At 50.7% G+C, this 24,761-nt stretch overlaps 2 protein-coding genes across 3 annotated transcripts; one reads left to right on the top strand and one right to left on the bottom strand.

Annotated features, from left to right (window-relative positions):
- Window positions 1–712: 712 nt before the first annotated feature.
- Window positions 713–9,642, bottom strand: LOC141733235 (kelch-like protein 31). The gene is made up of 5 exons (XM_074563354.1): window positions 9,601–9,642; window positions 8,892–9,077; window positions 8,684–8,730; window positions 3,172–4,383; window positions 713–1,737 (listed from the first exon to the last, which is right to left on the bottom strand). The coding sequence occupies exons 1-5, from the start codon at window positions 9,640–9,642 to the stop codon at window positions 1,368–1,370; spliced, it is 1,857 nt and encodes a 618-aa protein (XP_074419455.1). The 3' UTR covers window positions 713–1,367.
- On the top strand, window positions 8,094–24,158 carry LOC141733202 (elongin-A-like). Of its 2 annotated transcripts, none has more exons than XM_074563255.1 (11): window positions 8,094–8,252; window positions 13,585–13,641; window positions 14,285–14,403; window positions 15,236–16,451; window positions 17,732–17,846; window positions 18,221–18,373; window positions 18,824–18,921; window positions 19,209–19,389; window positions 19,927–20,038; window positions 20,371–20,522; window positions 21,103–24,158. In XM_074563255.1, exons 1-11 carry the CDS (start codon window positions 8,181–8,183, stop codon window positions 21,162–21,164), a joined length of 2,337 nt encoding a protein of 778 aa, XP_074419356.1. In that variant the 5' UTR covers window positions 8,094–8,180; the 3' UTR covers window positions 21,165–24,158. The 2 variants fall into 2 exon arrangements, with proteins under 2 accessions (XP_074419356.1, XP_074419355.1); XM_074563254.1 differs by having other exon boundaries at window positions 18,218–18,373.
- Window positions 24,159–24,761: the final 603 nt, after the last annotated feature.

Raw genomic sequence — 24,761 nt, 5'->3', positions numbered from 1 at the left:
CTGCTCTGCAGTGCTCTAAGGGGGAGTCTGCAGTCCCTGTGCCCTCTGAAAGGGCAGCCAGGGTTTTAATAAAGACTGGTAACTGTCTCCTGTCTCACTCAAATGCAGTGACAGGGAGGGACCCTGGGCAGTGAGCAAGTGCTTGCCCCTGGAAACTCAAGTTTCCTAATCATTTCTCCTTTTACAGGTCAGACACTGCTTTTACAGTAATGGGGAAGCACTGAATTGAGTTCAAAACCAAGCTGTCAGCTTGATGGTGTGAGTAACAGAACCTGGCTAGGAATATATCTATGAGAGCTCCTTGGTTTGGATGTGAAGGGCTTCTGTTCCAGCTGATACTTATTTTCAGGGCACCATTTGCCTCTGAAATCTGGAGACTCATAGCATCCTTAGGCGCTTCCCTGATTCCTTCTGCTTGAACTAGAGGGAGAGCAAGAGATCTTGGTCAGTTGCTCCAATAGTTCTCTTCCTTGCTATCAAGAATCACATTATTCCTGGTCTGAAAGTATCTAGCTTCAGTGAGTAAATATTAAATGCCTTTCCCTTGAACAAATGCTACACGAGCAACAGGGTCTGTTCTAGACCTGTCAGTTTCTTGTACCTAATACCAATACTTGTGTTTTGAAAGTGTCTCACGATGCTATTCCTACAGTAGAATTTCTCCTACATTATTCTGGGGTTTTTTCCTTCTTTTTTTTTTTTTCCATTTTTTGCAGTCCACAGTGCAATACTGTACTGCAGGCTGAGGAGAAAAGCTCTTCTGTCCTGCTTGCTTCAGTGTTTGCCCCGCTTTGAGCAATCTCTGCTTAAACTGAGGGATGGAGGTGCACGCAGCGCAGAATACACTTTCCTAGAGCCCAAAACTTGCCATGATGGAACAAGAGCGTTTGAGACTTGTCAGTGACTCCAGACATCAGCGTGCCTCCCCATCCAGCTACCCCACACTCCTCAGCTCTGTCTCCTTCCCCAGCTGCTGGCATAAGCCATGTGGCACCCAGGGCTCTTTACGTGCTGGCTGCTGCCGAGGCCGCAGAGCTGGCCCGGGACCTGGAGCTCCGGGAGCGTGGGAGGATGGTGGTGCAGCACGAGACACCCACAGTGGCCTCAGGGAGGTTCTCATCCTTGGCCCACTCGTTGAGATCAGGATTGTAGCACTGCACACATTTCTGATACCTCTTCCCACTCTCATTCCAGCCACCCACCAGGCACAAGCGCCCCTCCAGCAGAGCCACCCCGGCCGTGCTGACCCCTGTGGGCACGTGTGCCATGTAACTCCACTGCCCTGTGAGTGGGCTGTAGCACTCCACAGGCATCACGTCCACCCGCTCACCCTGGGGACCCAGCTGGCTCCCACCCAGCACATACACTCAGTTGGCCACAGTGGCCGCGCAGTGCCAGCCCCGGGGGGTGCCGAGCCTTGCCTGCTCCCTCCAGGTGTCAGTGCTGGGCTCATAGCAGCACACGGTGCGGGAATAGGCATGGCTGATGTAGCCACCAGTGACCAGGAGCTTGCCATCGATGATGGTGGTGGCATGGCAGCAGCGGGGCGTCTCCAGGCTTGCCTTGCTCTGCCAGCTGTTGGTGGTGGGGATGTAGCACTCGACAGATGCCAATGCGCCCTCGGCATTTTGCCCTCCGACAGCGTAGAGTAGCCCGTTGCAGGCGCTGAGGCTGAAGTGTGTCCTCCTGTGCTGCATGCTGGCCAGGTGCAGCCAGGTGTTGAAGCGTGGGTCGTACCTGGGGGATGAAGGGCAGGTCTGTCTATCCAGGACTAGCATCAGAGCCATGGGGAGAAGAGGGGCCTGCCAAACATCTACCTTTGGAGGAGACAACTCATGCTCTGGAAGAGCCTCTCTGTCTTCTCCAGCAGTAAAAAAGCATCTGGACAGGCAGCGCAGATGGAGATGATGGCACTGCACGGGACTGGATCCTATCTGTGACTGCTGGTGTTGTTGCCACTCTTAACTCTTGGGATGGCCCACCATTGCTCCTGCCACCACAAGCTCCAGCCTGGCTCGGAAATGGCAAGTGCTGCCAATCTGAGGTGTTCCCAAGCACCATCACTGTCCCAAGACGTTGGAACCTGGCAGGTAGAAGAGGACCTAGGGACAGGTCTTCCCTGACCACCCTGCCAGGCCAAAGCCAGGCATGTGATAAGAAGCCGGCTCCTTGTGTGCCCACAAGATGGCAAAGGGAACTGGAACTGCTGTGTCCCCAAAGCGATGCCACAGGGACTAAGGCCAGGCTGGGAAAGGTAGATAAGATATTGACCAGAAATAGAAAGGAGACCTGCCAGTGGGTCCCTGAAACCTCACTTGACGCAGGAGACAGAGCCCAATGACGGCTCCTAACTGAGGGGTGGTGATCAGGGGCTGTGACAGGCTGGCCTCAAGCAGTGCCAACAACATTGCATGTGGAGCCTCAGGTGGCAGAGCAACCGGGAAGTTCAGGTTTAGTTTGCAAACAAAATACTTCATGTCAGGTTGCCATGGTTACTACTCCTTTCTTTGAATAGTAATCCCTTGACGATCCAGTGACAGATTTATGGGGATTAAGGAAAAAAAACTCATAATTTAAATGATGAAGAGAGAAACGGAGGCAGAGAGAAGAAAACCTGAAGGGCAACGGTAATCCTACAGATAGTAAATCTACCTTAAAATGAATCCAGACAAAGCAGAGGCAGGGTTGAGGCTAGCACTGGCTGGAGGAACAGCCAGAGGCTAAAAGGGGAGCTCCCCAGAGTAACAAAATGGGTTACTGCTAAGTCATGAGGGCTCCCATTTCTCCAGGAGCCTCACAGTTTCAAAGAGGCCTTGCCCTGCCCTCATCCTGCACCAGTGCTGTGCGCTGCTGTAGGATGTGGGCAGCACAGCCCAGGCACCAAAGTCCTCGGGGAAGCCCAGGCTGGGCTCAAGCAAACCAAATCTCTGGAAGTGGTTTCCAGGTCTCGTGTCTCGCACTCCAGCACCCTGTACAGGGCCTCGCTGCGTTTGTCCCTCGCTGGCAGCGTTATCCCAGAGGCCAGACCTACCTCCAGGTTACTGATAGCAAAGAGGAACCTTTCTGACGCGCTTGTCCCTCACCCCCTGGGGGATGCTGGGGCACACGCAGACACGGCACAGCTCTGAACCCCTCCCCAGGGTCTGCGTGGCCAGGGGGAGCCTGTCTTACCTGTTCAGGCTGCTGACAGCATGCTTGGCCTGGTTCCTGGCATCATTTTGGTCTTCACCACCTGCAATGTAGATGAATCCATCCATCACCACCACACACTGGTTAAAACTTTTCGCCGGCATCTCCGTCAGCTTGTTCCAGTTTCCCTCTGCATCCCTGTAGCTGATCTCCCTGCTAAGAGCATTCTCGGTCAAAGCTGGCCGACCTCCAACTGTGACAAGCACCCTCTGGCCTCCCCGTATCCTGGTTCTCCGAGATTGAAGGCTGTTTTGCTGGTGGGGGAGCAGGTGGTAATTCATAGCATCCACAAGGAGCCTGTGGCACTGCGGGTCTTGCATCATGTGTGGCACAGGTTGCACATGATTGACCAAGTCCGGAGCTGAGATTGTGCCGAATCGAATGTTGCTCAGGAGGTCAGCAGCATACCGGACCCGTTTTGGGTCAAACTCCAGCCACTTGACAGCAATCTGGAAGGCTGCAACCTCACTGGGTATCTGCAGGCCATCATCCATCAGCAGCTCATTGATCTGATCGAAGGGGAGTTTCATGAACTGGTCAGTCTTGGAGAACTCCAGGAAATTTTCCCGGATGAATTTCCATGTGGCGTCTTTCACCTGGTTGAGGCCATAGGTGTCTGAGATGTTGGCGATATATACGCAGTTCTCCACGGCCATCTCCCGAACGAGGAAGTCGCTGCACATGTTCAGCAGCGCCGGCACCTGCAGCTGGGTGGCCGCAGTGATGGTGCTGCCAATGGTGTACAGCGAGAGGCTCAGCTTCCCCATGTAGGCGTATGTGATGACGGTGGTCAGGCCCAGTGGGGACACGTTGTGGAGCTCCACTTGGTGCAGTGGAGGGTCTCTCTGCAGCAGGTGGTGAAAGTACTCACTGCAGGAAGCCAGGACGAGTTTATGCACCTCGAAGGACTTCGTTTTGGTGGCAATGATGAGATCACAGAGGAACCGCTTCTGGCGCATCTGGTTCATCCCCTCCAGAAGGCTGGCTCCATGGTCCGGCGCTTCAACCTCTGTGGCCGTGCAGGGCAAGCCGTTGGACCCACTATCGTATAAACTATTCAAGTGATTGAGGGCTTTGACATCTAGCAAAGCATCTTCCACCATCACTGCGGTGACGGATGCATCCTCTTTATTCACCTTGGGCTTCTTGGGGGTTTTCTTTTTGGATGCCATCTTGGTAGGATCAGAATGGGACCTGGTGAGAAAGAAGAGGTGAGAAGCCTTCTAGCAGCACTACAGGCGCCCTTTTTCTCTTTAAGACATTTCAGTTAAGCAAAGGAAAAACTCCCACTGACTCAAATACTCTTTGGGTCAGGCCAAGGGAAGGATGGCAACTGCCCTGTATCCCTCTGAGCTCCGTTAAAGGCATTGAGGGCTATGACTGCGAGAGGGGATCCTCAACTCTCAACCAGTACCAGCAACTTTGCTGTTTTAAAAAAGGACTGGGGATTTTGAGTGCTTGCCTTGGGAAACTGGGAGCACCCACTGGTTCCTGGGGTGTGTGGCTGTGCTCAGCTCTGGTGTCTGGGGTGACACGGACTCCAGGCGGAGTGAGGTGGCAATCGCAGGGTATGTTTCACCTGACTCAAGTGCACGTCAGATGGGGTGAATCAAATCCCAGCAGCTCTGACAGAGGATCCCACACGGAGATGAACCCCAGCGCTGCAGGATCACATAGAAAAGGGTGTTCATTTCCCCCTCAGCCCCTTGGGCATGGCAAGGTCACCAGTGGTATCAGCTGCCCTTTGGGGTGACCAGTTCAGAGTGCAGGTGAAAGAGGAAAAAAAAAATCAACAACAACAATCCATCTTTTGAATGTTCCCAAATTCCAGCTTGAAACTCCAGTCTGAAACGCAGCAGTGACCTCAGATCCTCTGAGGGAGCTCGGAGCAGCCAATATATGAGGGAACAAATCTGCCAGCCAGAAATAGCTGTTACTGCGCTGTCTCACATATCTGGGTACTGTTTATTATGCTTGGCCATAAAGATCAGGTTTCTTGGAACTGAGTAATCAGCTCGTATTTAGCACCAGGCAAAGAAGAAGGGGGACTTTATGAGACTTCAGCAAAAATATGGAGAAGGGAAAAGTTTAGTAAAAGTCCCTGCCAGGAAAGAGGATTCAGGGCTGAGCCCGAGGGGAAGAGCAACAGTGTCGGCCTGGCTGAGCTCAGCTGGCTGGGAGGAGCTGAGGGAGCAGGGACAACACAGGCACCCACAGACCCTACTCTCTTTTGGCTTTGCACAAAAGCCAAGAGGATTCAGGAGAAAAGTCCCAGGCACTTGAGCCATCCCTGGTACTGTGGCATTTCATGGGCCTACCCCAATGTACACCACCGAAGGACCATCTATCATCGTGTCATATCCTGGAGCAGGTGTCAGTCCTTCTGAAATCAGAATGCAAATGCCCTTCTCTCTGTGTGTTTGGATATGAAACTCTTTCTGATACCCAGCTCGGGCTTGGGAAAAGGAACTGGGATATACGCTTCCAGAGCAACAACACTGTGATGTTTCCAAACATGCATTTTGTTCAGTCTATCTATTCCCCAGGAAAATTTGCAGTTTCGCCTTTTCAGCTGATTTTGAAGTGACAATATAAGTTAAATATTGGAATTTCCCAGGAAATTAAAACATTTTTCCAGGCCTTCTATCCAGATCCCTCAAGGGATGAGACCTATATCTCTTTGAGATATGATGCTGCAAGAACCTCCTTGCTGCCGAACAAACCCAAAAAGGAGCAGGAACTGTCCTGAAAGGAGGTGGCCGTCCAGCTGCCCCAAAGCTGAGACTGGTCCCAGCAGGATGGGTGCTAGGTCGAGGTCTGCAACCTGCTGGGGCAGGAGGTTTAGCCTCGTGAAATAAGTGACCTGGGTGTCAGCTCTCACTGGGCTGTGCTGAGGATCTGCCCGATTCCTTCTGCTCCCTAGATTGCCTTGATTTTGTCCTTTTTTTTACAGAAACAAGCACAGTGTCTGCAGCAACCCACTGTTTCTGTCCATAAAACTGCCAACCCCTTTTCAGGGGCTCCAGATACCATTTTAGAGAGATGACACCAGTGCTCAGCAGCTCCTCCGGGCCTGGTATGGAGCCCAGCATCACATTTGGGCAAGCTGATCTCTGAAAGCCTTCTTGCGTCCTTCTGGAAAGCCCAGCAATGCAGCTGGCTTTCTCCATCCTCCGTCCACCCCACTCAGGAGTCAAGGGGGACAATTGTCCTGGGGTAAAACAGAGGTCTTCTAACTGCCTTACACTTCATACAAGTACAATGGAGTTACGAGAAGTTTTGGGCTCATATTGATGTCTGTGGAATCCTGCCTGTTCCCTTTGGGCACCTTTGACAGACTCCAATTTGAAGCACGTGTTCATTTTATTCCAGTGTTTGGCTGCAGGAAAGCAGGGCAACCTTTACTACCTGCAGTTAATTTAAAATGGGACATCGTTGCTGCTTGTGACTGAAATACCACTGTAGAGACTTGAAAGGGATATTTTTCTTACAGATTAATCCTGGCTCCTGGATTAATCTAGGGAGCTGGAATGGTTTGAAGAGGTTTCAAAGGGCCCAGACAGAAAGGAGGGAAGACAGGGCTTTTTTCTAGCTGTTTAAACTTCTCTTAAAAGACCATAGTTGTCCTCACATCCTTTCAGTGCTGCTAATCTCAGCCCTGCACCATATTACTGAGACGAGAGCAAAGCAGGACCTATACTGGTTAATACTGTGTCTTCAGGAAGTTATGGCAGGCTTATTTTAATATCTAACCAAGCAGACTGAGTCCCTCTCCTTCACCTACCGGTGCCCCCAGCCCTGAGTTCAAGCAGGGTCTGAGTCACAGCAAACATCGAACTAGCCTGGAAAACTACCTGGACACTGCAGCTCTGGGCACTATTTTGTTGCCAATAATTCCTCCAGCCCCATATTAGAAAACAACAAAGTCGCTCCCCATGCCGCTATTTCCATTATTCAGCAGTTCCCGTGCCCCGTGCAAGGTCTCCTCAAATCCTGCTTGGTGAGCCCTGGTGCTCCATGACTCATCTACCGCCTGGGTCTGCTCCTTACCTTGCTGTTAAGGCCAGTTAGTCCAAGGGGAAGCTCTGACCAGCACAGGGCTCTGTAGATTGAGAGACAGAGACCCTCAACTTTCTCCACGCAACATCCTCCTCCCTCCTCTCCCCTTCCAGCCAGCTGACTGCTCTCATCACTTCTACATATACAGCAGGCTTTTGGGGTGATGTGAGGACAGTCGCCCTCAGCCGAGTCCCGAGAGACATGGAAAGGGCTGGATTCAGGTAGCACTGCTCCGGCCAAGTACATCGTCACAGCCAGCGACAAGAGGAGGCAGTAAACCAAGGGCTGGGCATGGCCACTGTTAAGGGAGAGGCAACAAGGAGGCAACCAAAGGCCTGGCTCTACTCCAGAGGGGCTCACGAGGGCATTTGGGGAAGAGCTGGGGGTTAATCGCCCTCCTGATGCCTTCCCCACTACCCTGAGTGAGCAGAAGGGGCAGCAGTTTCGAGCCCCCAAGCCTGAGGAGCCCCGGCCTGGGCAGCTGCGGCCCCACTCAATTTGCCTTTGGCCACAAATGAATCTATAAACCTGCTTTACACCCACTTGCAACAGCCACGGTAGAGCCGTTGGCCATTGGGAGGCAACGGGAAGGGTTATGAAGAGACATTTGTCTCAGGAAAGGCTGTCCTGACCACAGTGGGGCCGGAAATGCCACCACTGCCCCAGTGGGGGACGTCCATGGCGGCCGCACTCCCCCCGGCAGCGCCTTGCCAGCACGCAAGATGGCGCTGCCCGCCGCCGCTGCCCGGCCCCAAAATGGCGTCCACTGACTTCTGCCCTCATCCGCTATGGCCGTCACCGCGCGGGGTAACGTCAGCGCCGCTTCCGTTTCCTCCTGCCCTCATCCAAGATGGCGGCTGCGGCGGCGAAGCGCCGTGTGGCGAGGGGGCGGTGAAGCCGCTTCCGCCGCCGCGGCCTGTCCAGCAGTAAAAATGGCGGAGTCGGTGCTGGAAGTTGTGGGCAAGCTGCAGTCGCGGCTGGCGGGCAGCTCGGAGCCCAAGAAGGTGACGGGGGTGGCGGGGCGACCGGGGCTTCCCCCTTTCCCGATGCGGACGGTGCGGCGGAGCCTGGCGTCGGGAGGGCCCGGGCCACCCTATGAGGGGAGCGGGGCCGGGGCGGGCCGGGCCTGGTCTGGGCTGGTCTGGTCTCCGCCGGGTCTCCCCTGAAGTTTCTTGCCCGGCCGGGGCCGCGGTCCGTGAGGCGAGGCTGGCTCCGAGCCGCAGCAGCAGGGCAGGCCCGGGGCTTGTCCCCGGTGGGGGCTTTCCGGGGGCAGCCGGGGCCTATGAGCCCAGGCTGGCAGCAGCGTGGGAGACCCTGCGCGCTGCTGCCAGCCTGGGTTCGTAGGCCCCTGGAGGCCCCACCGTGTCACCTCGATGGGGTCTGGTGTGAGAGTCAGGCAAGCGGGCAGTGGGAGAACTTGCCGGAAGAGTCTTACCCTGGTGACGTGTTCGTGGTGGAGGAGCCGCAGTCCCCGGTGTGGGCCTGGGCGGGGAGGTGTCAGGCACAATCCTGCCCTGGGACCGTGGCAAGGCCACCAGGATCGCTGGGGAGTTGGGTTTGGGGTAAGAAGTTGCTGAGTTTTAACTCGGCCCCTGGCGTGGGTTCCCCCTGTGGCCTTGGGGAAGGTGCTTGATGCTTCTCACCCGTCTCCAGGAGGGAACGTGGTGGCTGTTGAATCTGCTGGCCGTGGCAGCTGTGGCTGAGTGGCTGCCATGTGCGCACTGCGCTGATCTGCGCTGGTGCTCGGGTCTGTTCGGGGACATTCGGCTGCGCCTGTTGCTGGCAGCAACTCTCCTGCTGGGCACCAGGGCTCTGAGCTGGTTTTTCAGCTGAAATTTGGAATGAGGGTTGAGCTGAGGTGTGGGCCCGCCACGTACTGTTATTTCACTCTCTAGGCTGTCATGTTTTATAGAGAGAGTGTCTGTTATATTTCCAGGTGTTTTTTTCATGTTTCACTTCACTCAGAGGAGGCAGTGAGGGATGTGCAGCCTCTCTGCACTCAGTTAGTTTTGTTTAACTGAAGCAAACACCCACAGAACCGCTCATTTTCCAAGACCATGCACTGCCCATGAGGAGGGATGGGTCCCGAAGTGTTCAAGTGCTGGCCCTCTGAAAGGGAGGCCCCTGTGCCCAGCTCTGGCCTGGCTGGGGAGAAGTGGTGGGGGCTCTGGTTCCTTTTTTCTCCCTCTCAGCCAAGACCAGAGCAGGGTTTAACCTGTGGGCCCAAAATAGAGCTGAGGGACAGCTGAAGAGTCAATTCCAGGGTCTCCATGGTGCTGGGAGTACATGCAAGACTTCCCAGCTCAGCATGCTGCGCACAGAGAATTAGTGCTCTCATTTCCTGACCCTTGCCTTAGCTTGGGGCAATAGCTCTTGTCTGTGCGTCTTGGTCATCGTAAGTTGTCAGGCACTGGTTGCACAGGCTGACTTCTTCTCCAATAACCTTGCAATGTTCAGTCCTTTCTTTCTCTGTTCATCCTATGCAGTTTTTGCAAGGGGAGGGAGAGGTGGGAAGCATTCGCAGGCTGTTCCTAGCTAGGGTAGTGACTTTAAAACTTTCTCCTTCCCCAGCAGAAAGATGCCATGACATGTGCTCTTCCTATTTCTGATACCTTCTCAACAATATCCGTGGCAGTGTTAGTGTTTCTAGGCTTGAATTTAGTTGCCTTTCCATCATCTTGATAGATTGTGAATCTTCTGAGCACCTCCCTATCTCAGAAAATGGCTTTTGGCTTTTCTGCTCTAACTGTTTCCACTACAGTTCTGTAGCAGCTACAGCTTTACCCTGTCAGCAGGACAAATCCCCAGCACCTTTGGGTGCTACCCATATGTTGCACCATTTCCAGTCTTTGGTTTTCTTGCCTTGTCCTTTTGAAATGTTTATCAGTAATGTGAAAGAAAAATATTTGGCCAGTGTCATGTACAACTCTATATTGCCTTGCTGAAAGGTGTCAAGTATTAATATTTTCTGGGGTTGAAAATTGGGCTGCTGGCCCAGACATGCATGAGTGAAACTATGGACACCCCTGTAATGGTTTGGAAACGGTCTTTTTTTCTCCAGCAGAGAAGATACAAACTCTGCTGCAGGACTGGAGGAAAACAGAGGGTAAGGAAAACATGAACAGGAGAGCGTCTTCACGGAGAGGATGGGGCCAGGCTGTGCTGTAGTAATTTGATATTAACGTGTGTTGTTAGCGTGGTAACAGTCTGGCTGACTTCTTTTAGAAAAAGAAAACCATCCACCCATCTTAAAACTGTATTGTAGCTGGAAATAAGCAAAGTTTTTATGCTTTGTGGCTGATTGACTGAAACTCTGCCCTACGCTGGGGGGTTTTAGAAAAGCTTTCTGGTATGTATTTCATCTGGTGTCTAGTAAGTTACAAGCCTTGTGTTTCCTGTCTTCTACCTGATTCCCCTTTTCTCGTCAAACTTGTAGGATCTCAGTTGTTTCTGCGCTAAGCTGCCAGATTTGAGTCTGCTTGGCTGATTTCGGCTGAAGGCAGTGGGGAGTATGGCATCAGCTTGTTTCCATAGGAAATACAGATTAGTACCAGTTCTTAAGCCTCACTGCATCAGACTTGTCTCGGTCCGCAAAGGTTGCAAGTGAAGTGGTCGAGGTCAGGCTGGACGGGACTTTGGGCACCCTGGTCTGGTGGGAGGTGTCCCAGCCCATGGCAGGGGGGTTGGAACTAGACGATCTTTAAGGTCCCTTCCAACGCGAACCATTCTATGAAGCGTGGTTTTGCTGTGTTGTACAAACACAGCTCCCAAATATATTCATACTCACATGTTGCCAGGCTGTGTGCCCCGTGGACAGCATTGATAAGCACAGGTTTAGATGTCTTAGATTGTCAGATAAGTGCATTACTAATGAGGCAGGTAACAAAAATGCCGTGTTTCCTGACAGCATCATTTTGAGATTTACAACGTGGTTGGGAAGTCTGCTGACCTCAAACTGTTAGCATTTCTAAAGAAGGTGCAGGTGTCAAAGCTTAGTAAAGTGACATTTAGGCAAAGGTATGTGTTTGGTGACCTCTTGAAAAGACAGCTCTTGTTTTTTGTTAAGATGTGTGAAGTTTTCCAGCCATGGACTGCAGTGGGTGTGGAATAAGCCAGTTCCCCGTGGGACATGTTTTGGGTCAAATGTGTGGATCCCCTGGTCTGAAACCATGCTTCCCCTGGTGATACAAAATCCTGAGACGAGCTGCAGAGAATAGGGCTTTTCTTCTTGGAATTCAGCCCTGAAGGCAACAAATAACAAAAGAGGAAAAAGAGCTGTTGAAGATGCTCCAGTGGGGTGTAGCTCGAAAATGATTGGGAGGCTTTAAGGACAGGCTAATGAGTTTTCCCTTGGTTCTTACTCTCACGGTGGGATTTGTAAGCTGCGAAATAGTCTCTCTGGGAAGGTAATCAGCTAACAGAGACGCCGTTGTTTTAATATTACCCTGTTTTACTCTTTTTCTGTCCAGTACAAGATCCATCCTTCTTCCCCTCCCTTCCTGCCCTCTCCCAAACAGTGCTTTCACGCACACTAGTCCCAGCCCCTGCATTATCAATGCCTGAAGGATCTTGGCATTCCCGGTGGGATCCTGACCTGAGAGCTCTGGCATGCCTTGCCGTGGCAGTGGGAGGGGAGGCAGAAGAGGTGGTCTGTGTCTCTACCTCTGCTGCTTCTAGTCAATGACTGCGCTTGCCAGTGGCCTTCTTGAGCTGCAGTGCTGGTGAAGTAACAGTGGTTCTAGAAACTGAGAGGATGTTGGCATTTTTAGCTCAATTCTCTTTTTCCCCCGTTTTGTTTCCCCGTTGATTGAGGTAGGTGGTGGAGCATGTTACCTGCCCCAGACCCCGTGAATCCCGGGGTAGACTCTGCATTAATGTGAGCCTGGAGTTGCCGGGACAGAGGGCTTGCAGACCCGGTTAGCTGTGGTTACAGCACAGCCAGAGCTATTGCATTCCCCCTCCACAGCCGGTCTCAAGAGCGCTGAAACACACTGTTACTGTTGGTATCAGTGTTTTGCTCTTCCAAAACCTTCAGTCATGGCAATGAATTCCTATATATAATGAAGGTGGGAAAGTGGTTTTTGGTGAACAAAAACTGTCTTGTGGTTCTGCGTAAGCTAGATGAACCCTTGTCTCTGTGTTGAGGAGTATTTTCTCTCTGAAAATAATAGCACTCTTCCAATAGGTTAAAAGAACTTATTTCCTTCAAAAGGAAGGAAACCTCCAATCCTCTTTGATCCTTGCACGGTGGAAGTTGAGGGCGATTGGAATAGCTTAGGCCGACAGTGCTGACTTGAGCATGAGTACCATGCTTTAAAGAGCAGATCTGGACGAGGGACAGCCCTTTGTATGGCATATAGCACAGCAGTGCTGAACAAAGCCCGGGCTGTATAGGGGCTATAATAATGGGAACGCTGACGAGGCTGGTCTGTGCTATAGCTGAGCTGTGGGAAATAATGTGAGGGGCAGCGGTGTTGTTGGATGTGTGCTGCCCTGCACTGTAACTAAGAAGTCTGTAGACATCTTGGTGACGCGCTGCCCCAAACCACCTGCGTGACAGAGATACAAGTACATCCGCTTCACCCACAGCCCCTCACTGGGTGCAAGTCGGAGAGGGCTCCTCTTCCCTCCCTGGCCTGTGGAGCAGCTGTATGCTCTGGCAGGGCCTTGCTTGGCAGCATGTTTGTGGAGTAAAACAACACTTTTCACTGGTATATGGTGAACAGAAGTGAAAAGAGTGGGGTGAGAAGCAGTGGTTGTGGAAGGGATCAGTTGCCTTTTCAGCACAGACTGTAGTTGAAAGGAGAGAGACTGTCAGCAGCACTGACAGAATGTAGGTTCTGCAGGGGAGATATGGGTTCCCTCTTACATCTTTAAGAGCATCTAGAAACCTTTCTTCCCTCTGTGTCTAGCTTGCAGAACTTCAGAAAGGTCTTTTAATATCCTTTTTCCCCCTTTTCTCAACAAGTGCTGCAATTCTCGGCACCAGCTTCTGAGACTCTCAAGCTTCTGAGTCCTTTCTTCCACTTGCTGTGCAACAGAGTTGTGTGTGTCTGTTCCTGATACTTTAAGCCAAAGGCAAGTTGCAGTCCTCTCTGAAGAAAGCACTAATAATTGAATGCGTTTTAAGATTCTTAGATGGGCCCTTGTAGGCAAAGAGGTGATAATTTCCTTACAGTTGTCTCTCATGTTCAGATTCTCAGGAACTTGATTAGGAGCAAGACAGCAGCTATCTGCCACTCGGATCTTTCTAACAAGCTCTCACGCCATGCAGTATTTTCTTCCTTTCTAATCACAGTCTGTGGTTCAGTATGACTTTCCTTCTTGTCTCTGCAGCTGCTGAGAAGTCTGAAGAGGCTTTCCGAGTTGCCCATCACAGTTGACGTTCTTGTGGTAAGAGCTGGGAAATCTCTCCCACTTCCCTCGTGTCGCTCAAGTCACAGGATAACTGTTTGCCCCGGCAACGCTGCTTTCCTGGGCGGGGATGGGGCCTGTTGCCTCGGCCACCTGCTACAGCCCGGTGTCACAGGCACAATTGCAATGCGGTTCTAGAGGAAAAAAGGCACAGGGACGGAGCGTGTCAGAGCGAGTGAGAAGCCTTGGAGGACTGTTTGTCGTCCTCGCTTCTTCCAGAAGCTTCACGCTTGACTGAGATCAGAGTCGGAGCAGTTCCTGATGCTAATAAAATCGAGATAAAATTAAGAAGTGCTGATCCTGACAATTACTAGTGATTTCTGTCTTCAAACTTACCCACAGTCATGGTTAAATGCTAACTTGGGTTATTGTTATAAATAATTAATATTTGCCTAAGGCAGAGTTAAGTCGTCTTTGTTTTGCAGAACTGTAGTAAATGCTATAATGGCTACTGAAAATGTAATGTATTATATGGGATATCTTTGCTGTTAGATCGAGGCAGTTTATTTCTAGGTGGCAGGGATAGGCAGCAGGTTAACTTTATTCACTCTGTAGGAATTTCATCAGAGGTGAGAATGCTGTGTGTTTTGCTAAGATGTCATGTCTGGGCTCTTTCCTGAAGGAGACGGGTGTTGGGAAGACTGTGAACAGCTTACGGAAACACGAGCTGGTAGGAGACTTTGCGAAGAATCTTGTAGCCAGGTGGAAGAAGCTGGTGCCAGTGTCCCAAGAGGCAGAGAGGTAAGTGAACCTGTTTGGTGATCTTGATGGGTAAACTATGTTCTATTTTTGAAGTGGGGGTGATAAGCTTCTCTGAAGAAGGTAATAAAAGTGAAGGCTCTGGGAACGCTAGTGAGACAAGCATGCTAACTCTGCGTGGCATTTTTGCCTTGGTTTGGCAGAAACTTTCTGCCTCTGGCTGCAGAGCGTTGGCCTGCTGATGGCCACAGTTTTGCGTGAAAGTAGGGGCCGATTTTCAAGAACATGCAGTTTGATGAAGAGATCAACAGCAGAGGCCAGCAGAGTGCCTTCAATAATGCAAGAGATGCAGTCTGCTTGCTTCCCATGTTATGATGCTGAAGAGAGGAACTTGTAGGCCTAAGTAAAGGAAGTGGCTTGCTTTCAAAGAAGGCTTTTATGTGCAAAAATCCTACAGCAACTGAAAGTTAATGCTAGACAGCATGTTGCAGTAACAAAGCTGTGTTGAAGGCAGCAATGAGATCATTTAGATATGTTTCCCATAGGCACCACGCAGCCAGGAGCGTGTAGGCATGGAGAAGTCTCTGTGCACATCTGTCTCCACTTCCCAGTGAACTGTGAAATCTCTAGTCCAAATAAAAATGCTTAATGAATTCCTGCACTGAAAGTGCAGTTTCTAAATCCCTGAATGTTGCTGTGTCTGAGAGCATTAGTGGTATTCTTGCCACAAAACTGCCAAATACAACCTTAGTCTTCTGTAAGTGGTTCCCATCCAGGAGATCCATGGCCAGGAGCTCTTTTTCATTCATATTGGGAAGTTTTAGTCTAACTACTTTCCTTTTTTTTTCTTTTTTTTTTGTTTTGTTCTCTTCAGAAATAACCTAGATTCTGAGGACCGTGACTATGAGAGGAGCAGCTCAAGCAAAAGACATCAAGAAGCCTCCCTCAGAGAGGATGAGGAACCTGACCAGGAGTATTCAGAAGCCTTCCAGCCATCTTGCAGCCAGTCCTATAGCCCAGCTCATAGGGAAAAGAAGTCCAAAAGGTATCCTAGGCCTGAGAGAGCCCACGAGACTTATGGCTATAGCAGCCAGGAGGGGAAGGGTTGGGGCAGATCGTCCCCAGTGCTCTCTTCAGATCAGGAGTACTCAGACTATGGACAAGCTGTGTCACCTGAGCCAAATGAGAGCCCTCAGGATATGTACACAGACCCTTATGCCTCTGAGGAGCAGGAAGAACCGACAGTATTTCGTCGGAAAGCCAGTAAAGGCCACAGTCTTCAGGAGAAGCTGGGGGCAGGCCGAGAGAGGAACTCTGGTGAGTTCTATGACAAAGGGAACGTGAGTCAAAGCAAAGAGCACAAGCCTTCTCACAAGAAGCAGCAACTTGATGGCAGAGGAGAGGACAGGACGTCTGCCTTCAGCCCAGAAAGATTGCACAAGACCTCTTTTAAAGAGCAGCTCCGAGAAACCCCCATGGCAGGAAGCAGCAAGGAGAAGCAGAGGATGTCAGATGGCACCAAGAGGGAGAAGAACCGAGAAAGTGGCATCTCCAGAAAGGAGAAGTCGCACATGTTGCCACACGTGGAAGAGTCTTCGGACAACCATGTTAAGAAGCAAAAACATCGGGACTCTGAAAGAGGCAAAGTGGAAAAGGCCAAGCCGAGCCTGGAGACCTCTAGCACAGAGCGGGAGAAACGGAAAGCTGACAGTGACTCATCCAATAGGATTAAAGAAAAGGGGGCTTCTGGGAGCTCAAAATCTACAGAGGGGAAGCGCAAGTTCTCTGATGTGGAGAAAAAATCGATGGGCTTTTCCTCCAATTTTGGGGAGGGGGAAGCAGAGGATGAATTTGAACAACCTACAATGTCCTTTGAGTCCTACCTCAGCTATGACCAGCCCCAGAAAAAGAAAAAGAAAGCGGTCAAACCGTCTGTGTCAGCTGGGGAGAAAGACCAAGGGCACAGCAAACAGAATGGATCCAAAGCCAGTACCAACAGCTCAAGCTCGAGTCAGAAGAGTCTAAGCCACAAGCGAACAAGTGAGAAAAAGGCAGAGAAGGAACCACCAGAGGCTCCTAAACCAAAGAGGGTAAGGTTCTGAAGGTGAACCAAGAAGGTGGGATCAACTGCTCTCGGTCCTCTGCGATCTGGGGCTTCTTGGTTTTCCCCTTGGAGGTGCTGGCTGTGTTCCGCATCAGGCTGCGCTTGCTGTGTCTCACTGGTATCTAGGTCTGTGACTCCTGGTTCCTGCTGGGAGACACTGTGTGTTTCACATGGCCTGTGCTGCAGGCGTCTCTTTGTGCTGTTCAAGTGTAAGTCTGCTGGAAAAGTGGGGGCGTGGTGGGGGAAGAAATGCAATAGACAAAACCCAATTTATTCAAAACTGGTAAAAGAGAACACCTTCGGCTAATATGTGTATGAAAGCATATTGGACATGACATGGACATATTGGACATGGACATGACATGTTATCACGCAGAATATCTTTAGATGTGAGTCAATTTAGAATCCAGCTTAATAGGCAGTGCATCTCCACCTGCTAGTAAGGTTCACATATCTCTCCTATCGAGTATTTATGTGTCTCTAAAGCGTACCTTTTTTTACTGTATCTGTACTGCAGTTTTGTTAACTAAATCTGTTGGACTCCAGAAATGGGTGAGAAAAGGGAGAATTGGTGTTAAAATGCAACTTATTTGAGAAGACAGACCTTTTGTGAAAGCTTGAAAAACGAGCACTGTTTCTCTATATATTGATTGCCACATGTGTGCCAGGGTGTTGTGTCTAAATAGGGGCTAATATGTAAAACTTTGACTGCTGAATCTTTTTCCTCAACTTTGAAGCACTTTGCTCCTTAAAAAATGTTTTTTATAATCTTAGCAGCCTTTTAAAATCCTGCTTTGCCATGCATTCTAATAAGTGCCTCATATCCAAGTTTCAGATTTCCCCCAGTTTGGGAGGTTTCTCTCTCCACCACCACTGCAGAGCTTTTTGTAAGAGGTGAGGAGGAGGACAAGAGGCAGAAGGAGTAAATGAGTGTTTGAGTAAATGAGTTCTTTGCATTGTTAATTTGCCTTGGGTTCTTGCTGGAGGCCTTCAGCGCTGAACCTTGTAGGTTAGAGACGTGGATGGCTCTTACTGGAGGGAGCTGAGTGATTCTGATCCCAAATTTTGGCTTTATATTGAAAGCTTAGACAGAGCCACAGTAATGTGGCAGAAGGGCAGGCTCTCGCTGAGGCTATTTCCTGGTGTGAGCTGATCAGCGTTGAGCAGCTTCTTCAAAATATCAAACAAAATGCAGTTCAGCACTGTTTGTACGCTGGCAGGATGTAACTTTCTCATCTTACTTCCATGCACATTGTCTCCTTCCAGATACTTTTAGATGTGGTCCCAACGTTACCAGACATCCCACTGCCGCCAATCCAGGCCAACTACCGTCCTCTTCCTTCGATCGAGTCCATCACCTACTCCCAGACGAAAAGGAAAGGTGTGTTGGGCAGGCAAATAGGTCTGAAATGGGCTGCAGCCACTGTTTGTGGGAGGGAGGGGATGGTGGCTGGGTTCAAGTCTTTCTGTTGTGGTCTGGCGTCCTGCCTGTGATGCCCAGAGCCTGGGCTTCAGACAAGCGGTGGCTTCTCTCCCACGTGCTGTAGCAGAAATGAGGAAGATCCTTGCTGACCCTGTTGGAGGCTTGGGCTTTGGACTTGCCCTTCCCAAACTAGGTTGTGGGTCTCTTGGAGAAGCCTCGGCCCTTTAGGTTGCTTGTGGGGGACTCTGATTTGTGTCTCCTGTGCCATTCCTGAGGCTGGGCTCTTCTTTCCTCTATTCCCTTCTTACTCCAAGTCTTTCACTTTACAGCAGTGTCCTCACCAGTTGAAGAGAGTGAAGCAGGCTTCACAGGCCGTCGGTTGAATTCAAAGATGCAGGTGTATTCAGGCTCTAAAACTGCCTACCTCCCAAAGATGATGTCTCTGTATCAGCAGTGTATCCGAGTCCTCAGTAACAACATTGACTGTAAGTACCCTTCCTCATCTGTCTTAAAGTCAACGTTGCCATGCAGATATACTGCCGTCTTGGTACTTTGTTTTTTATCTATCCCAGCAGCATTGGGCTGGGAGCATGTGAATGGTTAGTTGCCCCCTTGTCGCAAGGCAATCTAACTAATATGGGGCAGATCTCCCTGAAAGCTCAGGTGCTGCAGCATCGGCAGCTAGCATGCTTTCAGGGAGGGCTCAAGGACTGGAAATAGTGGTAAATGGAGCCTTGTGCAGGCGCTGCTTCGCTTGTAGAGACTGGTGCCTGATGACTCACTAGAGCTATGGCACCTACGGTTCCTTTCTCCTTCCCCTCGTCTTGTGTAGTGGTGTGTAGCACTGCGGTGCTTTCCACTGCATTCAAGGAGTCAAGGCCTTTCCTTGGTGTAGAAGGAGCAGGAAAAATACTCTGCATTTCGCTTCTCTCTAGCGATCTATGAAGTTGGCGGTGTCCCTTTCTCAGTGCTGGAGCCAGTATTGGAGAGATGCACCCCAGAGCAGTTGTATCGCATTGAAGAATGTAATCATGTGAGTTTCTGGGCCTGGGGAAGGGCTGGTGACACGTGGGAGTAACATTCTGGCCTCACCTGCAATACCTGAATAGTCAAGAACAGTGCTCTTTAGAACAAGAGTTGGCCTTTGCTAGTCCTGAGTTCCTGCAGTTGCCGTCTGCCCCTCTCTTGCTGCAAGTTGGTCCCAAAGCTGCCTTGCCCTCGGTGGTATTCTAGTGCCACTGGTGCTAGGCGGTGCTGAGGGAGAGAGAGAGAAATGACGGTGTCAGGGGGGATCCCAGCTTACGCGTGGGTTTGTTTCAGGTCCTCGTTGAGGATACGGATCAACTATGGCACAACCACTGTCTCCGAGACTTCAAGAACGAGAAGCCAGAAGAATTTGAGTCCTGGCGGGAGATGTACCTTCGCCTTCACGACGCACGAGAGCAGCGGCTGCTCATGTTAGCACGGAACATTGGCTCAGCTCACGCCAACAAACCCAAAGGTAAGGTAGGGCTGAATGATGAGAGAGGGGTCTGGGAATGCTGCCTCGGGGACATCTTTGTGTGGGGAAGGACTTCTGGAGTGGCTGGTTTAAATCTAGTCCAATTTAGGAGTTGCTTGACATTCTGTTCTTTATGTGGTGGCCTCTGCTTCTTGGCTTACCAGGCTCTAGACTTCATGCGTAGTGCTGTTGATGCAAACTAGCCACAGCAGTATTTTACAGCAAGAATGTGTAGGGCTGCAGAGGCACCTCCTCTTCTGCTTGAGTGGCTTCTCTGTGCTGGGGTTGAAGAACACTGGGGTGGGGAGAAGCATTCCCGCTCTTTTGGCGAGAGTAATGAGAACTGCTGACCTGATCAGTGTGATTTCTCACAACTCATGTATTGACTGCAAGCCTTAGGGAGGAGGCCGTTGCCTGAGCTTTGAAATGGATGGACTGGGGAGAGGTAGTTGGACCTTGCTGTAATAAGACAAGCACCGAGGAGCCTCCTTTATCATAAGCTGGATCTAAGCAATGTTTCCTTTTGGTCTCCTACAGGTCGAGTTGCCAAAATGGCATTTGTGAACTCTGCAGCAAAGCCCCCTCGGGACGTACGAAGGAGGCAAGAGAAGTTTGGAACTGGAGGAGCTCTTCTGCCAGAGAAGACCAAGTGAGTGTTTCTCAGGAGGGCTTGCTGTTCAGGGCCTCTTTTCCTTTGGACTCCTGCCAGTTCCCTGTGAAGCTCTGTGTCCTGGCAGGATCAGATACCGTGTGTCCGGGAGGTCCTCTTACAGGGAAACTTTTAACTGTAATAGCCTCTGTCTTGCTGGGAATCATGGAGATCCTGGTCACTGATGGTTCCATGTGGTCTCAGCCATGCTGCTGTTAACAAATGTGGCTTCTATCTGAAGAATTGGATCAAACCACAGTGAATCCTTTCCTGAAATGGTGATGCAATTTTCATGAAATGTTGATGCAGAGTCTGTCCCGTCTGTGTTTCAGAATAAAACCAGTCCTATATACATCCAGCAAAAGCCACGCTCGTGTGAGTGAGGAGCAGTCCTATGATGGGCCCAGCACCAGCAGTGCCCACTCTGTCCCATCTTCAGCTAGCACCTTCTCCTCCTGTGACCCCAGGAAACCACCGGTGAAGAGTAAGTACAAACTGCAGAACATCTGTCTCGTCTCCTAGAGCTCCTCCTTTGCAAACGCCTGAATCTGCTGTTTCTGCTGCAAGAGAAATCCTGTCTCTGCAGGAGGGGTGATGTTGGCAGCCTCTCTCCTCTCCCTAAGGAGAGGCTAAAGGCTGTTCAAAGTCCTCACACAAGAAAAAGCAGAGGGAAACAGCCGATCCAGCTGCCTGCTCAGTGCCGACTGTCTCAGCCTGTCCTAATGGTATGGGTGAGGCAGGAACCCTGCCTTTTCCCTCCTGCTGTCCTGTGTCTGTCCAGCTGTTGGGAACCACGAAATTGTCCTGCACCTCCCTTGGGAAGGAAGCAGGGAGAGTTTCACCAGAGATCTGTGTTCTTGCCGTGCAGAAAGCTGAGTGGGCTCTCCCTGGTCTGTGACCTGAGAATACGATAGGCTGTGACCAGAGAGCACATGCTTACACCTGGCTTGCTTCTGCTTTGCCAGGGCTGCGGCTTGGAATTGCTCTCTGCTCCTCTAGTCAGTGGCTGCTGCTTTCACATGAGGGGTTTTTAATTGATTTTCTTTTTTCTTTTTCTGTTGCAGAAATTGCACCCATGATGGCAAAGACTATCAAAGCTTTCAAAAACAGGTTCTCTCGAAGATAAGTTTGCAGTGCAGACCTGGGACTTTCCCTCTCGGGGGCAAGTGGCACTGCAGGGGGAGAAGGTCCCCAAACAGCCCTTTTATTTGGACTCTTTGGAGGCTGCGGCTGCTGGGAGAAGCTTTGATCTGCACAAGATGACAGCACAGTATTTTATCTTTTATTCTGGTCCCTTTCTCAATGTCAAGCCCTCCTCTTTTGCCCCACCCTTAACATCCTGTTTCTAGCTTTGTCATCCATCAAAAGAAGAGTGTACAGAATCTCTCGACACAAGAAAATGTGAAGTCTTGGCACCTGCTGAGAGTGGAAGATCTAGAGACTATTTACTATTTAACCTCTTAATAAATTATAAAATGGTTTTAATTAATATTTTGCCCCTCTATCCCACTGGTATTATTTATGTTGCTCCCAGTAGGCTCTCCCCTCACAATGCAGTATGAGGGCCGGCCTGTCTGTGACTGGAGCTGTCAGGAACCCACGTGTCTGAGTGGACACTGGGTGTCATGGGACTCTTTCCTTGTGATCTGGTACCTGCTGGGCCCAAAGTCCCACCTGGACCCTCTGGGACAGGTTGGACCAGTGGCCCGTCTGCTCATTGATCCTTTGGCAAGTGCATCAAGTCCTGAGGCTTTGTGCTCTCCTCGTGTATGTTCATAAAATCTTAGCTCTTGACCTTCTCTCTGCTGTTACTGTAGATCTTGTACAGATGCTTACGTTGTTATGCAGGGATGCCAGGAGCCACTGGGGACTTGTTCTCTGCTGCTGTTGTCTTCTGCTGGCTACCGGGAATAAGACTCCAAGGGGTTTTGGAGAAATCTTACTGTGCACCAAGTCAAATTTTAACTTTTTTTTTTTTTTTGAGAGAGGGGACTTTGTCCGCCGCTGAAATTCAAAACAGTTTTTAAATATCAATTGTTTGGAGGCTCTAGCTGGAGAGCACAGCTTCCCTGTACCCTTGACCCTTGGTACGTCTCTGTCAGGGAAGGTCATCTTGGACTGCGCATGCAGGTTCAGAAGGGGTACACATGGAGCGGGGAGGGAGGAAGAGGACACCCCCCTCGCCAGCCAGATCAGCCGAATCAATGCTGGCGATCCATGGTGTGACAGATGTTGCAGCCAGATCGCCCTCACGTCCAAAGGTTGGATCAGATGATCCTTGAGGTTCCTTCCAACCTGGTATTCTATGATATCAATGGAGGCATTGGTTTGCCTCTCTTGGGGGAAAGAAGGAATCCTTTTATCTTGTTTTCTGTGTGGAATTGGGAAGGAATTACTTCCAGTTTGGAAGCTGGTGCTTAAATTCTGTCTCTTCCTTGTACGTTTTCCTCTGCCCCATCTTTGGAAAAAGCAAGGATTTTAGTCTTTGAACCTGAAACCAATTGACTGCCGTTGGAGGGAAGCGAATAAGGGAATGTGGTTTGTTTTTAACATGCGCGTACTACATTGCAGGAATTCAAAAAGCTGGGTTGTGCTTGGTGTCTGCAGAAGTGGAGGTCTGAAAGAGCGTGTGATGTGGCCCAGTGGCTGGGGCTGATGGGGTTGGTGGAAGTGTGAGGAGGTGCCCTGGAGCACAGCTCCACTGGGGAGGTCGGAAGACCAAGTGCTGGCCGAGGGGTGTGATTTCAGGTGGAGTTGCTGAGGCCGCAGCCAAGAGTGGGGAGCCGGCACCACGATACACTCTCTGTTCAGTGTGAAGCTTTGTTGTGATGAGCGTTTGGGCCTGCAGGTCACATCTGCCTCAAAAGGGAACTCATCCAGAGGTGGTGCCAGGAGAGGACAGGCCTGGGCAGAGCCAGGCCGTGTGCTGAGGGAACCGGGCTCTCTGTTAGCGCTCAGAGGTCCGGCTGGGTCGTAAAGGGGAGACGTTCTCCTGCTGCAAGCCATATTGGCTGCTCTAGGCTCGAGAAAAATCCCTGTAGGTTGCTGCTTTCTGTGGGTTTCTTTCTTTTTCTCCTCTTCTTTCTTTCCACCCATTCTGAACACCTCTCTGTTGTTTATTTGGTCTGTTCTTGCCTTCTTTTGAAGGTCTTGGACAAATGTTCTCAGACTTTGATGTGCTGTAAGTTTGTTCCAGTCCCGGATGCTTTCATGTTACCGTGCAGCATTTCGGTGTGTGTTGTACTGTAAAATAATGGCTCCTTACTCTTGCATTTTTTCTGTATTTAATTTAGCTGTATTTTTAATTAGATAACAATATATTATTTTCTGCTGAGCATTGTGCCACCCTTTATTTCTCCTCTGTACTTGGGGCAGAGGGGAGGGAAGGGGAGTCTGGCATCGTGTTCAGGCCCCAGTGGAGCCTTGAGCAAAGGGTCTGGGTGAGACCCGAGAACCATCTTGGGCACTGCTCAACTGCCCCTTAGTTAATCCTACAGCCACGTACTTGAGTGTGGGTATTCCCCACAGCATTGCTGTTACAGGGTCATTTACTTTGCTTCCCTGCGCAACCTCTTTGCTCCAGGCTTTGCCACCTATGTTTGTATTTTAGCAGAGCTGGGTAGCAGGAAGGGAGTACCGAGAGGGTCAGAGTTTTGAATGGGCTCCGCTCTGCACTGGGTGGGTCACGCTGGTGCTGGGATCGATGCCACCGCTCTCCCTTCCCTCCCCTTCCTTGGGCTCCAACACTGGAATTGTGCTGAGGGACGAGCTGGGCCCCAGTCCTCGGCGGGGACAAGCAGAGGACACAGACTGAGCACAGCCTAGGGACACAGTGCTCGCTTGGGGCTAGGGGTGATGCGTGTTCCATGTGTCCCTGCTGCACTGCAGCCAAAGGAGCTGGGCAGAGCTGCCTCTGCCCCCGTGGCTGCCCCAAGGTTGGTGGGATGAGGAAGCTGGGCAGGTGGGGAGCAACGGGGGCTGGCAGGGGGGACTTTGATCCCCAACTGTGTACAGACAATTTTCTATGTTCCGTTTTTTGTGGTAACTAAGATGAATATTTTAATGAGATAAGTTCTATGAGAAGAGGAAAATCGTGTCTCAATAAAAGCCAAACACTGGAGCGTGTCTGCTTGTTCTTCTGTCTCTGGGCAAGAACTGCTGAAGATGCTCTGGGTAGGGCCCTGCGGGCGCTGCGGTGGTGATTGGATGATAGCTAACGAGAGCAGCAATTCTCATATCTGTTTTAGCTCCTGAAGGGAGGGAGATCCCCATGAATAGTGTGTCTTTGTTTTGTGTGTTTTGTTTTGTTTTAAATCAGTGAGTACTGAGTGTTCTGCAGTTCCTGCTTGTGCAGAAAGAAATACACCTTTTTCGAGCCCCTCTTTTCCTTGGTCTCCAGTGTACTGGGGTCTGGGTTCCTTCAGTACTTGAGCATGCAGAGATCTCTATCTCCCCAGCTTGGTTCCCTGCTTTTCCTTCTTTCTTCAGGGTGTTGGGTATCTGGAACACGATGATGCTTTGTGAGTGCATTTGTTGATATTTTCTCCCTTGGAAAACAGTGCAAATCCAGTTTCTCATTAAGAGGAGTGCAGGTAGTGTGAATGACTGGGGAGGAAACCAATGAGCTGACCTACGTGTTAATAACTTCCTGGGCTTCCTCCCTCTCTTCCCAGGTTCAGGAACATTCTTCACATGTCCTCTGACACAGCCAGGGAACTGGAGC

This window comes from Larus michahellis, chromosome 19 (assembly GCF_964199755.1).
Source record: "Larus michahellis chromosome 19, bLarMic1.1, whole genome shotgun sequence".
In the NCBI taxonomy this organism is placed as follows: domain Eukaryota; kingdom Metazoa; phylum Chordata; class Aves; order Charadriiformes; family Laridae; genus Larus; species Larus michahellis.
This window is presented reverse-complemented; position numbering and strand designations above follow the sequence as displayed.

Coding starts and splice junctions, on each gene's coding strand:
- LOC141733202 (XM_074563254.1), top strand. CDS start 8,181: ATGGCGGAGTCGGTGCTGGAAGTTGTGGGCAAGCTGCAGTCGCGGCTG. Junction 8,253..13,584: donor GCAGCTCGGAGCCCAAGAAG/GTGACGGGGGTG, acceptor TTGTCTCTGCAG/CTGCTGAGAAGTCTGAAGAG. Junction 20,039..20,370: donor CTTCTGCCAGAGAAGACCAA/GTGAGTGTTTCT, acceptor TCTGTGTTTCAG/AATAAAACCAGTCCTATATA.
- LOC141733235 (XM_074563354.1), bottom strand. CDS start 9,642: ATGACCAAGACGCACAGACAAGAGCTATTGCCCCAAGCTAAG. Junction 9,078..9,600: donor AGCTATTGCCCCAAGCTAAG/GCAAGGGTCAGG, acceptor TCCAAATTTCAG/CTGAAAAACCAGCTCAGAGC. Junction 8,731..8,891: donor ACGTTCCCTCCTGGAGACGG/GTGAGAAGCATC, acceptor CTCCCCGCCCAG/GCCCACACCGGGGACTGCGG.